General features: G+C 47.8%; 6 protein-coding genes across 7 annotated transcripts; 3 read left to right on the plus strand and 3 right to left on the minus strand.

Moving 5' to 3' along the window:
* Positions 1-98: 98 nt before the first annotated feature.
* On the plus strand, positions 99-1,287 carry LOC117898900 (general odorant-binding protein 84a). 2 transcript variants are annotated; one of them, XM_034808583.1, is made up of 4 exons: positions 99-255; positions 768-829; positions 889-1,015; positions 1,076-1,287. In XM_034808583.1, exons 1-4 carry the CDS (start codon positions 102-104, stop codon positions 1,168-1,170), a joined length of 438 nt encoding a protein of 145 aa, XP_034664474.1. In that variant the 5' UTR covers positions 99-101; the 3' UTR covers positions 1,171-1,287. The 2 variants fall into 2 exon arrangements, with proteins under 2 accessions (XP_034664474.1, XP_034664473.1); XM_034808582.1 differs by lacking the exon at positions 99-255 and adding an exon at positions 418-704 and having other exon boundaries at positions 1,076-1,286.
* LOC117898899 (DTW domain-containing protein 2) lies at positions 1,044-2,214 on the minus strand. Its single transcript, XM_034808581.1, has 2 exons — positions 2,049-2,214; positions 1,044-1,981 (listed from the first exon to the last, which is right to left on the minus strand). Exons 1-2 carry the CDS (start codon positions 2,135-2,137, stop codon positions 1,303-1,305), a joined length of 768 nt encoding a protein of 255 aa, XP_034664472.1. The 5' UTR covers positions 2,138-2,214; the 3' UTR covers positions 1,044-1,302.
* A 289-nt stretch (positions 2,215-2,503) lies between these two features.
* LOC117898896 (serine/threonine-protein kinase 16) lies at positions 2,504-3,915 on the plus strand. Its single transcript, XM_034808579.1, has 4 exons — positions 2,504-2,698; positions 2,768-3,362; positions 3,419-3,553; positions 3,616-3,915. Exons 1-4 carry the CDS (start codon positions 2,589-2,591, stop codon positions 3,730-3,732), a joined length of 957 nt encoding a protein of 318 aa, XP_034664470.1. The 5' UTR covers positions 2,504-2,588; the 3' UTR covers positions 3,733-3,915.
* LOC117898898 (G patch domain-containing protein 11) lies at positions 3,837-4,851 on the minus strand. Its single transcript, XM_034808580.1, has 2 exons — positions 4,743-4,851; positions 3,837-4,692 (listed from the first exon to the last, which is right to left on the minus strand). Exons 1-2 carry the CDS (start codon positions 4,787-4,789, stop codon positions 3,930-3,932), a joined length of 810 nt encoding a protein of 269 aa, XP_034664471.1. The 5' UTR covers positions 4,790-4,851; the 3' UTR covers positions 3,837-3,929.
* Positions 4,852-4,913: 62 nt separating this feature from the next.
* On the plus strand, positions 4,914-7,750 carry LOC117898890 (nucleolar complex protein 3 homolog). Its single transcript, XM_034808572.1, has 4 exons — positions 4,914-5,027; positions 5,089-6,710; positions 6,772-7,395; positions 7,457-7,750. The coding sequence occupies exons 1-4, from the start codon at positions 5,019-5,021 to the stop codon at positions 7,677-7,679; spliced, it is 2,478 nt and encodes an 825-aa protein (XP_034664463.1). The 5' UTR covers positions 4,914-5,018; the 3' UTR covers positions 7,680-7,750.
* Positions 7,751-7,808: 58 nt separating this feature from the next.
* Positions 7,809-10,101, minus strand: LOC117898895. Its single transcript, XM_034808578.1, has 3 exons — positions 9,943-10,101; positions 9,167-9,213; positions 7,809-9,102 (listed from the first exon to the last, which is right to left on the minus strand). The coding sequence occupies exons 1-3, from the start codon at positions 9,977-9,979 to the stop codon at positions 7,981-7,983; spliced, it is 1,206 nt and encodes a 401-aa protein (XP_034664469.1). The 5' UTR covers positions 9,980-10,101; the 3' UTR covers positions 7,809-7,980.
* Between the last annotated feature and the right edge of the window lie 836 nt (positions 10,102-10,937).

Below are 10,937 nucleotides of genomic sequence, written 5' to 3' on the forward strand. Positions count from 1 at the left end.
TGATTGGTCATCAATTGGAAAACATTTATCACACGATCACATATCGAAAGATCATATAAAAGGGTTCCGTATTTCCCATAAACCAGTCAGTAAGTCGAAAAATGTTTCGTGCTATTCTTGTGTTTGGTTTTGTATCTTTGATGCTGGTTTTTGGCCAGGATATTGTGCCCGATGATCCGGAAAAGCAGCAGGAAATGCATGCATTTTTCAAATCGATCCGAGTGCAATGTGCGGATGAGAATTTGATTCCATATGGTAAGCGGGGCATACAATAGATGATTTTAATTGGGCAATCTATGGGGTGAAATGTGTTTCTTTTGTGTGTTTGCATTGTTGGCCAATTTCCGCAAATATTATAACAAATTGGAGCAACTGTGCATTGCATGTTCCAAACCATCAAAATTTCCTATAAAAGGGCATCAATCCCCAGCAAAAACCAAACCAGAAATCAGTTTAGTTCGAAATGATTTCCATAATGTTTAAAACGTTGGCGGTCGTTGCTCTGTTGAGCCTCGGTTTGTGCACTATAAAAGCGCTGCAGGATCATGCCAAGGACAATGGCGACATATTCATTATAAACTATGACAGTTTCGATGGCGATGTGGATGACATCTCCACAACGACACAAGCCCCTCGGGAAGCTGGCTATGTGGATCTCGATGAAGTTATGCGGAACTGCAACGCTAGTTTTATCACACCAATGTGTGAGTCGGGAGAGGGATCTTAAGGATCATAGTTTGGGTGTATTAATAGATCGACTCTTTCAGCCAATGTCCTTCAGTTCAATACAACAGGAGCTCTGCCAGATGAAAAGGATAAAACAAGCATGGTAAGGGGGAATCAAAGCACACTTTTGATACCAGATTCTATTGGCTGAAATATTTCTAGTGCTATTTCCATTGCTTCTTTGAAAAATCCGGCTTAATGGATAACTACAAACTAAATGCGGATCTTGTGCGCAAATATGTTTGGCCAGCCACTGGAGATTCCATCGAAGCTTGTGAGAAACAGGGAAGTAAGTAACCCAACGCTGGAAAATGTATTCCAAATACATTCAAAAACTTGAATCCATTAGAGGACGAAGCGAATGCCTGTGAGAGAGGCTATGCCATCATCAAGTGCGTTGTCCTGCGCGCCCTCACAGACGCCAGGAACATTCCAGTTGTGTAAACTACTACATTTTGGGTAGAAAATTACAAATTATTTGTATTAAATGGCTAAATATTACTATGGCCGTGCACAGAGCTCTCTATAAATCTACGTACAAAGCATAAACTACACTCATTTGTGTCCGTTTCTCTATCACGCCTCCTGCTCGGCGGCTCCACACACCGTTTGGTTAAGCAGGCGACTCAATCTCTTGCCAATGGGCTTGGGATATTGATTGGTCTTCATCAGGAACTCCTTCGACTGATGCTCAACGGCGCCGTTGTCAAGTTGGTATTTGCAGAGGGCGTGTAGCGGGTTCACTAGCATCTTTCGCAGCTCTGGCTGGGCTTCGAGCACGGCCAGACATTGCGCTGCCGTCTCCAGAGTGCTCAGGCAGCCCTCCGTGGGCTGGGTGCGTATGATATAGTCGCTGATGCCCACTGATATGAGCTTCACCTGACGCAGTCGATGCAGGGCGGGACTGCTGGCGTAGATGGCCTTTGCCTGTGGCCAGGTTCCATCGATGAGCACCAAAGTGTATGGACCGGCACTGCGATCGATCTCCTCCAAAGGCACAGAATCTTTACTAGGATAGAGGACCAGCGTCTGTGGCGAATCGAAGATTTGCTGCAGTTCCGCATAGTTCTTTTGATTGGGAAATCGTTTGCCCTTGTAGACAACGCATTTTCCCGGCTCCAGGCCCAGCTGGAGCATCAAGGCAGTGCGAAGGGAACGCTTCTCTTCGGCAGGGTGCTGTAGTATCACAATTTGCGAGGCCACCGCCAGCGGTGGCTGAGGTAGGGCGGAGCACCAGCAGACAACAGCGGGTCGCCTGCAGAAAGAGAAGCACCACAATGACTTTGAAATTTTAGAGGCATATTAAGGCACCTCCCACTCACTTGCACTGTTCGCACTTCTCGCGTCCGTCGGGCGGGTCTGCGCTGATGCCAATCAAATCCTGCCAGGCTTCCTCCTCCATTGTTGTCATTGATTAAATTAAATAAATGTCTTACTACTGTTTCGGAATCCGCAAAACCATGGAGGGCCAGGTGGCAACGCTCTGCAGCCACATGTCCACAATAACAGCCCTGTCTCTGGAACAGCTGCGAAGCGCGAATATGTTTTCTGATTATGCGGTTTCAAATTCATGATTTTAGATATCTCTAATTAATAATCATCATGCAGTCATTTTTATTGATAAAATATATTTAATGAAATAGAATTTTACCAATATCAATACTGCTTAGCCTCAACTCATAAAAATCATAATCAGCAAACACTTAACAGCACTTATTCAATTCACAATCACTGCACATTGGCAACATTGCCACGCATGAACATGTTAATGGCACCAAACTGTTTTATATTTAGGTTTTGTATATGAATTAAACTAGTTGTTAGCCTTAAAATTATCAAGTATATAGTTTAATAGAGACAAAATGCAAAGCATTGGTTGGACCCTGATTATGAAACGTGGCTGCTTTTGCAGAAAAGAGACGCTCAACATCAATGGCTCCCGCTACACGATTCGGGAAAGGCTGGCACAAGGGTAACCTCTGAAACAATCTCTCTGTTGCATGAATCTGGAAATATCTTATCTATACGTATCTGTGCACAGGGGCTTCAGTCTGATAGACCTTGGGGAGAATCCCACCACCCGACGGAGCTACGCGATAAAACGCATCACCTGCCACAGCATCGACGACCAGAACATTGCGCTGCGGGAGATTGAAAATTGCAGGAAAATCGACTCGGAAAATGTGATCCGGGTCGTTGATTACGAGCTAAAGGGTCAGGCTGACATCGTCATCAATACAACGAGCACATTGTACATTGTGCTGCCGTACTACAAGCATGGCGCACTTCTGGATCATCTGCAGCTGCGGGCTCGAAAGCAGGACCACATGCCCGAGGCACAGATTGTGCAAATCTTTCTGGGCGTCTGCGAGGGTGTCAAAGCCATCCATGAGGCCAAGCCTGTGCCGCTGGCCCATCGTGATCTGAAAACTGCCAATATATGCTTATCGGATTCCTTTGAGCCCATTATCGTGGATCTGGGCTCCATGACGGAGGCACGCTTGCAGATTGTTGGCCAATCGGATGCCCAGCGTCTGCAGGATGAGGCCGAGGAGCGGAGCTCAATTGTGTATCGTGCCCCGGAGCTGTTTACCGTCAAAAGCTACTGCACCATTGACGAAAGAACGGATATATGGGTGAGTGGTTAGTTCTGTTGATGATTGAACATTTAGTTAATAGTTTTCTCTTGCAGAGCCTTGGTTGTGTGCTGTATGCCATGTGCTACTTTAACTCCCCATTCGATCCCATTTATGAGCGTGGTGATAGCGTTGCCTTGGCCGTGCTCAGCGGCAATATAAACATTCCAGAGGATTCCATTTATACAGAGGTACGGGGGAACCTTCTCCATACTTTTCTCCTTTTCCTAATCTCTGGCATTTTTATCTTTAGGACATGCACGACCTGATTAATTATATGCTGCGCACGGATCCCATGGAGCGGCCGTTCATCTACAGCGTCATCGAACGCACTCACGATCTGATACAGAAACTAGAGGGTCGCGTTTAGCGTCTCCACTGCTCATTTTACACACAGCCCACACACCCACATCGATTCCAACTCGTCTATAGACCTTTCTTGTATACAGTAACGAACCCTAACACACCGCTATATGTTTTTTGACTACGTATTATTGTAAATTACTTGTAAACGTGCAGAAATTTTGTGAACTTATATGTTTGTTTAATGATTCTAATAATTCTAATTTAATGATCGTCGCGGGTGAGGCCTGGACAGTTGGTATCCAGATCTTCGATGCTGTCGTAGCGTGTTCCACACCAGTAGCAAAAGGTGTAGGCTGTGCGAAGGTAGCCTGTAAGCAGTTCCAGCTGCTCGAAGGCACTGTACTGCTCCTCCTTTGGGAGCTCCTCTTCGGCTTCGGGCTTGTCTTGCTCTGCTTCACTGTCGCTTTCCTCTTCCTCCTTTGGTTTGGGAGGCCAGAAGAACTCTAGATCAGGTTCTTGCACATTCGCGGCAACATCCAGGGATTCACATGTCTGCTGGCATCGCCTTATATCGTACTGAAGCTTGCGTTCCTCTGCCTTTTGCATGGCTCTCTTTCTGTACGCCTCTGTGCTGACCTCCTCGCTCGATTCAATGCCTGCCCTGTGCAGCAGATGAGCTCTTCGTAGTTCCTGTCGCTTTGCAGTTAGCTCCGCAATGGCTGCCTCTCTTCCCAAGCCACCACGATCGTTTTTTATGGTTATTCCAATGGGTTCGATGCGTGCATCCGCCTGTTTGCCCAGACCACTGCCTGCCTTGTAGCCCATTTTGGCCAGCAACTGGAATCCCTTGTTGTCCGCAGCCAGCGGCTTGTTGAGATTCTGCTGCAGCCGTTCATTGTTCACATTGGACGTGGCGGCAGCAGCCTCGCGCTGCCGCTTTTGGTGTTCCTGCCGCTTGGTTTGGACTTTGATGGCGCGTTTTTTCCCGCGATCTTGCACCAAACTGGGGCGCACATCCTGCATGCTGCAATTGGAGCATTATAGTATAGTTGGAGATGTTTGAGAAATACTTACCCCGCCAGGAACTTGTCGGACATGTAATCCTCTTCATCGTCGGACATAATTATTGTTATTTACCTTTATTTTGCTTTGTTTTTATTTTGCTTGTGACACGACGAATTAGGTGGCAACGCTGTCTAACGATCTAATTTGAACGATCTGGCATCCCCACAATACAGCTGTTGCATTTCGCGGCTGTGTGGCAGCCTCATATTCATTTGCCATGTGCTCCGAAATCAACATTTAACTTAGTTATTTTATTTACACGATTTATCAATTAAATAAAATATAATGGGGGTGGTAAGTACTTAACTTTACATTATTAAAGTCACATTACTCAAATTAAACTTTCTACTGGCAGAAAAAGGTGAAAATCAGCTCTGTGAAGCGTGCGGCCCATCTGAAGTCGAAGAAAACGCCGCTCACAAAACAGCAACAAAATAAGATAAAACAAAAAAAGGAAAACTTGCGCTCAAAACGCGATCAGGGACCTAGTATATTCTCACAGAAGGCACACAAGCGAGATAACTTGGCCCAGCGCAAGAAGCACAATAAATTATCGTCCCTGGGATTGGCTCCGCTGGAGGCTGACAACGACGACGACGGTGACGATGATAATCTGCTGGATAACATTGCGGACATGCTGGATGGCGATGATCTTGCGATGCTCAATGAAAACAAGCGCAAGAGGAAGGCCAAGACAGTCGAGGATGTGGATGATCAGCAGCAGTCTGTAGGCCTGGAGATGGCCTACGCCACGGCCAGCAAAAAGGAAGAGGAAACGCAAAAGATCAAGGTTAATCTGTTGCCCATCAAGTCCAGGGATGGCGAGATTATAACCAGGAGCACCGAAGTGGACTATGTGCCCAAGCCAAAGCTGCAGAAGCAAGAGGAGGACTCGGATGTGGAGGTTAACGAAGAGGAGGACGACGAGGAGAGTGTATATACTGATAGCGATGATGATGTGGTGAACGATGAGGCTGCAGCTCCGATAGTGCCCACAAAGAAAATGATTTCCACCACAGATCTGCTGATTGCCCGCCAGCAGGAGATCGAGCGTCAAAAGTATCGCATCGGAATCATCTGTTCGGGCATGCTGGAGAAGCCAGAGGATAAGATGCGCAACTTCCATGCCCTGTACGAGCTGATGGACGAGATAAACCCTGCCAGCGGTCTGCCCAACCTAATGCCTGTGCGCAAGCTGGCCATGATCTCGGTTACGGAGATCTTTAAAGACATTCTGCCCGAGTATCGTGTGGGACAAATAGATACCAAAATGCAAACCGTGCGCAAGGCCACCCTGGAGCGAGTCACCTTTGAAAATGCGCTGCTGCAGCAGTTCAAGAAGTTTCTGCAGAAGATGGAACAGTTCACGGCTCAGGTGAACAAAAGAGGAGGCCTGAAGAATCCGCAAACCGTGAAACTGGCCACCGTGGCTGTTCAGTGCATGTGTGAGCTGCTGGAGGCCCATCCGTACTTCAACTACGTTCAGAACATTGCCCAACTGCTGGTCTACATGCTCAATTGCCACTATGGCACCATGCGGCAAGCCGTCAATCAATGCTTTCGCACACTCTTTGCCAACGACAAGAAGCTGGATATGACTCTGTTTATTGTGCGTCGCATCAATAATCTGATCAAAACGAAGCAGAACAATGTCCATGTTGAGTGCATCACCTGCATGATGGGTCTCAAGATCAAGAATGTCAATCTGGATGCCGAGAAGGAGAACGAATTGAAGCAAAAGAAGCTGGAATCGCATCGCCAGCGATTGATCAGCATGTCCAAGAAGGAACGCAAGCGGAGAAAGAAGCTAACGGAGTTGAACAAGGAGCTGGAGGAGACCCGCGCTGAGGAGAACAAGCAAGTGAAGCTACAGAAGCTCACGGAGATCATCAAAATGGTATTCACAATCTATTTTCGTGTGCTTAAGAACGATCCCACATCGCGTGTGCTGAGCGCCATTCTGGAAGGCCTGGCAGAGTGAGTTTGTTCTCTTGTTGTCACCCTTGAAGCCGTCTTAATCTTTTGGTTTCTCTTACAGATTTGCGCATGTCATCAATCTGGACTTTTTCTCTGACCTTATCAATGTGCTCAATCAGATACTCGAGGAGCAGGACGAACTGGGCTATCGGGAGCGTCTGCACTGCATTCAAACCATTTTTGTTATCCTCTCCGGCCAGGGCGAGGTCCTGAACATTGATCCTATACGTTTCTATCAGCACTTTTATAGGAACATGCTGGCCGTGCAAGCGGGCAAGAATCACGCTGACTTTACCATCATTCTGCGCACTCTCGATGAAGTGCTGGTCAAGCGGCGCCGCAACATGAGCCAACAGCGTCTGATGGCCTTTGTGAAGCGTCTTCTAACAGGCAGTTTGTATCTGCTGCACAATGGCACTCTGGCGACATTGGGAACCATTAAGCAGACATTCCAGCTGACTTCTGTGCTGGATACTCTGCTAGACACGGACTGCAGCATTGGCTCGGGTCGCTATGATCCAGAATTGGAGGATCCCGAGTACTGCAATGCGGCTGCAACGTCGCTGTACGAGCTGACCATTCTGGCACGTCACTATCATCCTACGGTGCGGCGCCTGGCTATGCACATTGCCAATGGTGTGCCCGCCTCGGGTGACGGAGCACTGCCCACGGATATTGGCAAACTGTGAGTAAACCCTTGCCTTTGTTTAATTTAATTTTAATTTGTTTTTTTTGCCTTTCTCCAGCACCTCACATGAACTGTTTACAGAGTTTGACAGCACGCAAATGGCCTTTAATCCGACGATACCGCTGCCAAAAGCAGGACAACCCAAGCTGAAAAAGGGCAAGCCCATGTTTATTCGATTGGACTTCAAGCAGGAATACAACAAGCTGCTGAAAGAGGGGAAACTGGCACTCTCTAAAGACAAGCAAACATTGCAATTCGATTTTCTTAGTGCACTACAATAAAAACGGAATGGAATGCGATAGAAAAAGAGTACAGAAGAGCTTTTGGGTATTTCCACGATCTAAAATTGACATAATGACATAAAAAGGGACAATAACTTCAACAATTTCACAGTAAAAAACATTCTTTATGGTATATTTAAAATGGAATGGAAAGTACAACGAATCTGTTACTAAATTGTGTGTGTGTGTGTGTGTGTTTCGGAGCTCCTAACAATCTAGAAAGATGTTGCATTTATCGCCTAAGCCTAGGTGTGCACAGTGTCTATTGCCATATAACCGGGTACAAGTGCCAGAGGGTCTCCTAAGCGGCGCCTCGTTGACGCTGCCCTGCATTCGCTGGCGGCAAATATTCACGGTTGCCGCCTGCCACAATCGGTTGCTGCCCGAAGCCGACCACTCCATTGTCGGGCAGGACACCGGCGGCTGTGGCCAGGAGACCAGCAGCTGCGCCAGCGGGTGCCAGTCGATTGGTTACAGAAGAAGCCTGGACATTGCCTGGGATAATGGCAGGACGAATTAGAGCACTTGCGCCGTAAGGGGATTGTGATTGTGCCGCAGGCGTGGGTGTGGGCGAGGGATAGGATCCGCGACCTGCATTGTAGCCAGCCACCTGGGGCACTCCAGTGGCTCTTAAGGCAACGCCTCCAGTTCCAGTGGCCGACACAGGTGCTCCATATGCTGTCGTTGCCCCGACTTGTCCCTGACGATAGGCATTCGCATTGACATTGGCGCCACTTCCTCCTGAATAGTCGTAGATGTAGGCATTGTTGGCGTACAAACTGGGGGCCGAGACGCAGTCGTACTGGTTCCACCACACGCAGACGAGTGTCTCCTGGCTGAAGACCGTGCCGTTGGGGCAGAGGAAGGAGTAGGTCCGGTTGAGGGCACAGATGTGGAAGACCTGGCACTGGGCCTCGATATCCGCATAGTATCCGGGCAGGGGCTGTTGTGTGCAATCGAAGTTTGTGCGTGGCACCTGTGCGTAGACGGGATAATCCACACCTGGTGTACCCGGAATGGCCGAATAGTCGCCTTCTCCATCGCTGTAATCGCCACCGTCGCCAGTTCCACTTGGCACACGTCCAGCGGAGACTTGGGCATTTCCGTACTGGGAGGTCTGTGGTCCGTAGGGTCCGCTGCGAGAGGGCGCTGTAGCAATGCCCCCTGGCGATGGTCTCCTTGGGATACTTCCGGTTCCGCCAACAACGGCCGGTGCTCCAAAAGCAGTCGTCGCCTGTCCGCTTGGCGTAAAACCCACAGCGGGAGAAGGGAACAAACCCGCTCCATAGGCTGTCGTTGCGGGTGCTGGGGTCAGAGGCAAGGCTGTGCCTGTGGGATAGGCACCCGGGGTGAGTCTTCCGCCGGCGGTAACACCTCCAGCACTAGCCAGCTCCGGCCTTCCATAGTTGTAGCCACTTTGAGCCTGCTCAACAGAACACGTTTCATGGGTAAGAAATGTATTCCAGGGGACATACACGCACACTCACCTGGACTTGCAATTGGGCTAAGCTTCCGCTCCAGAGCAGCACCAGAACTGGAACAAACATTAGAAAGCGATTATCGTGAGTGGGAGTGGAAACTGTGGCCTAGAGTGTGCTCCGTGTGCTCTGTGCTGTGGGCCAGTCGACGCACAAAATCGAAATGAACGCCACAGCCACAGATCGACAGCAAAACCGAAGCGAAGTGAAGTGAAGAGTTTCGTGTCCGTATTAGGGCCAAGTACGTTGCGATTCTAGCGGTCTGATAGCGCGCGTCTTAGACGGTTCTGCATTGCGATCTTTATTTATCAGCTTCCTACTCAGCCAGCGGCACACAGTGGTACAAGTAAGACTTGAGATTTAGTCAATATTCCATAGAGTTTGAATCGAGAAAGAGTTAGATGACTCTCGAAATGAGAGGCGAAGAGACAGCCTCAGCAGCCCTCCGATTACTCTGTAATTTCGTAGCCTAATGCACCTTTTACATGGTATTTTGGTGTCCTATTCCACTGTGCGTATTGCAACAATAACGCACTCCAACATCAATTGGCTGCCAACAACAATCTCTCGAGCTCTGGGCACTGCCCCAAGACGCATGCATCGTAAATATGCAAGGCAGCAAAAACTTAGACAGACAGACGCCCTCCAAAAAGGAAGTGCTAATAATGATGGGGCGGACAGCCGATCGCTCGTTACTGTTGAGTACCGCCTCAGTCCCCAGACCTGGGCCTACTGCTGGACTGGGAGTGGGTCTGGGTCAGCAGAACGCATTGGCCAAGACTCACCTGCCAAGACGCCACAGCAGCAACGATGGACTTGCATAATGTTGTCCGAAATGAGGATGAGAATGTTTATATTCCCCGTGTGTGATTTTGATATCCTTTCAATCCTTCGGCTACGTGGTTCACTCGGGCACTCGTCGACAGCAACTGTGGGCGAAGCAAGAACGTTGTTAGAAATTTATACCAATTTCAAATTCGCTGCAGTTCTCAGCCATTGCAATGGTTGCTGCTGCATCTTTGCCATATTTATGTGGCAGCTGCCCACAGACCAACAACGACGACCACGACGACAGTTCGTCAGTTCGTTTGGTGCCTGCGCTTTAGCAGATTTATGACCCCTGGATTATCCATTGTTGTCATGGTGGTGAGGGGGGCCTGGGGTCGTCGGTTTAGCAGTTATCAGAATTCATATATCACCGACCAGACCCTATACCATTTGTACAAGCAATAAAATGCATTACGTATACGTAATATTTAGCTACATAGACGCCGCGCCGATCAATTGAATATTATGGCCATTTCAAGTGCAATACAATTTTCAATCTGATTTGGTTTGTCCTTCAGCGCTCTTTTAGAATGGATCGCGGGATGCTGCAGAATTATTTTGTCTTGCGAAAATGACAAAAATATTTAAATTTCGTTTGATTACACTGTGCATTTTTATGACATTTGTTCTATTCTGACCTTCCCGATGCGGTGTCTTCAAGATTTATATTAGAGCTGCGGAAAAGTAGCAGCAATCATGCTCATATTTGTGTCAAGGAGACTGCTGTGGATGAGTTTTTGGGGATAACAGAAGAGGAGTTATGGGTTGTTCTCAACAATATTGTAATGGTTTAATCAGGGTAGTTGGGAATCTTCTGGTTTAAGGCATTAAAAATATATAAATTCTTAAAGGCCTCTCTTCTTCAGAGACTTGTGAAATCATTCCCCAGTTCTTTCATTAATTTTCCTCCATTTTTCATACCTTTAAACACTTTAAAGTCAATATTTTTTGT

Source organism: Drosophila subobscura, chromosome O (assembly GCF_008121235.1).
Source record: "Drosophila subobscura isolate 14011-0131.10 chromosome O, UCBerk_Dsub_1.0, whole genome shotgun sequence".
Classification (NCBI taxonomy): domain Eukaryota; kingdom Metazoa; phylum Arthropoda; class Insecta; order Diptera; family Drosophilidae; genus Drosophila; species Drosophila subobscura.

What these genes read in the sequence shown, in the direction of transcription:
- LOC117898900 (XM_034808582.1), top strand. Translation starts at nt 464, where the DNA reads ATGATTTCCATAATGTTTAAAACGTTGGCGGTCGTTGCTCTGTTGAGC. An exon ending in TAGTTTTATCACACCAATGT is followed by an intron (nt 705 to 767) that starts GTGAGTCGGGAG and finishes CGACTCTTTCAG; the next exon opens with CCAATGTCCTTCAGTTCAAT. An exon ending in AAAAGGATAAAACAAGCATG is followed by an intron (nt 830 to 888) that starts GTAAGGGGGAAT and finishes AAATATTTCTAG; the next exon opens with TGCTATTTCCATTGCTTCTT.
- LOC117898890 (XM_034808572.1), top strand. An exon ending in ATTCTGGAAGGCCTGGCAGA is followed by an intron (nt 6,711 to 6,771) that starts GTGAGTTTGTTC and finishes TTTCTCTTACAG; the next exon opens with ATTTGCGCATGTCATCAATC. An exon ending in CCCACGGATATTGGCAAACT is followed by an intron (nt 7,396 to 7,456) that starts GTGAGTAAACCC and finishes GCCTTTCTCCAG; the next exon opens with CACCTCACATGAACTGTTTA.
- LOC117898899 (XM_034808581.1), bottom strand. Translation starts at nt 2,137, where the DNA reads ATGACAACAATGGAGGAGGAAGCCTGGCAGGATTTGATTGGCATCAGC. An exon ending in GAGAAGTGCGAACAGTGCAA is followed by an intron (nt 1,982 to 2,048) that starts GTGAGTGGGAGG and finishes CTCTTTCTGCAG; the next exon opens with GCGACCCGCTGTTGTCTGCT.
- LOC117898896 (XM_034808579.1), top strand. Translation starts at nt 2,589, where the DNA reads ATGCAAAGCATTGGTTGGACCCTGATTATGAAACGTGGCTGCTTTTGC. An exon ending in ACGAAAGAACGGATATATGG is followed by an intron (nt 3,363 to 3,418) that starts GTGAGTGGTTAG and finishes TTTCTCTTGCAG; the next exon opens with AGCCTTGGTTGTGTGCTGTA. An exon ending in AGGATTCCATTTATACAGAG is followed by an intron (nt 3,554 to 3,615) that starts GTACGGGGGAAC and finishes TTTTATCTTTAG; the next exon opens with GACATGCACGACCTGATTAA.
- LOC117898895 (XM_034808578.1), bottom strand. Translation starts at nt 9,979, where the DNA reads ATGCAAGTCCATCGTTGCTGCTGTGGCGTCTTGGCAG. An exon ending in CTGCTGTGGCGTCTTGGCAG is followed by an intron (nt 9,214 to 9,942) that starts GTGAGTCTTGGC and finishes TGTTTGTTCCAG; the next exon opens with TTCTGGTGCTGCTCTGGAGC. An exon ending in TAGCCCAATTGCAAGTCCAG is followed by an intron (nt 9,103 to 9,166) that starts GTGAGTGTGCGT and finishes TCTGTTGAGCAG; the next exon opens with GCTCAAAGTGGCTACAACTA.
- LOC117898898 (XM_034808580.1), bottom strand. Translation starts at nt 4,789, where the DNA reads ATGTCCGACGATGAAGAGGATTACATGTCCGACAAGTTCCTGGCGGG. An exon ending in TCCGACAAGTTCCTGGCGGG is followed by an intron (nt 4,693 to 4,742) that starts GTAAGTATTTCT and finishes CTCCAATTGCAG; the next exon opens with CATGCAGGATGTGCGCCCCA.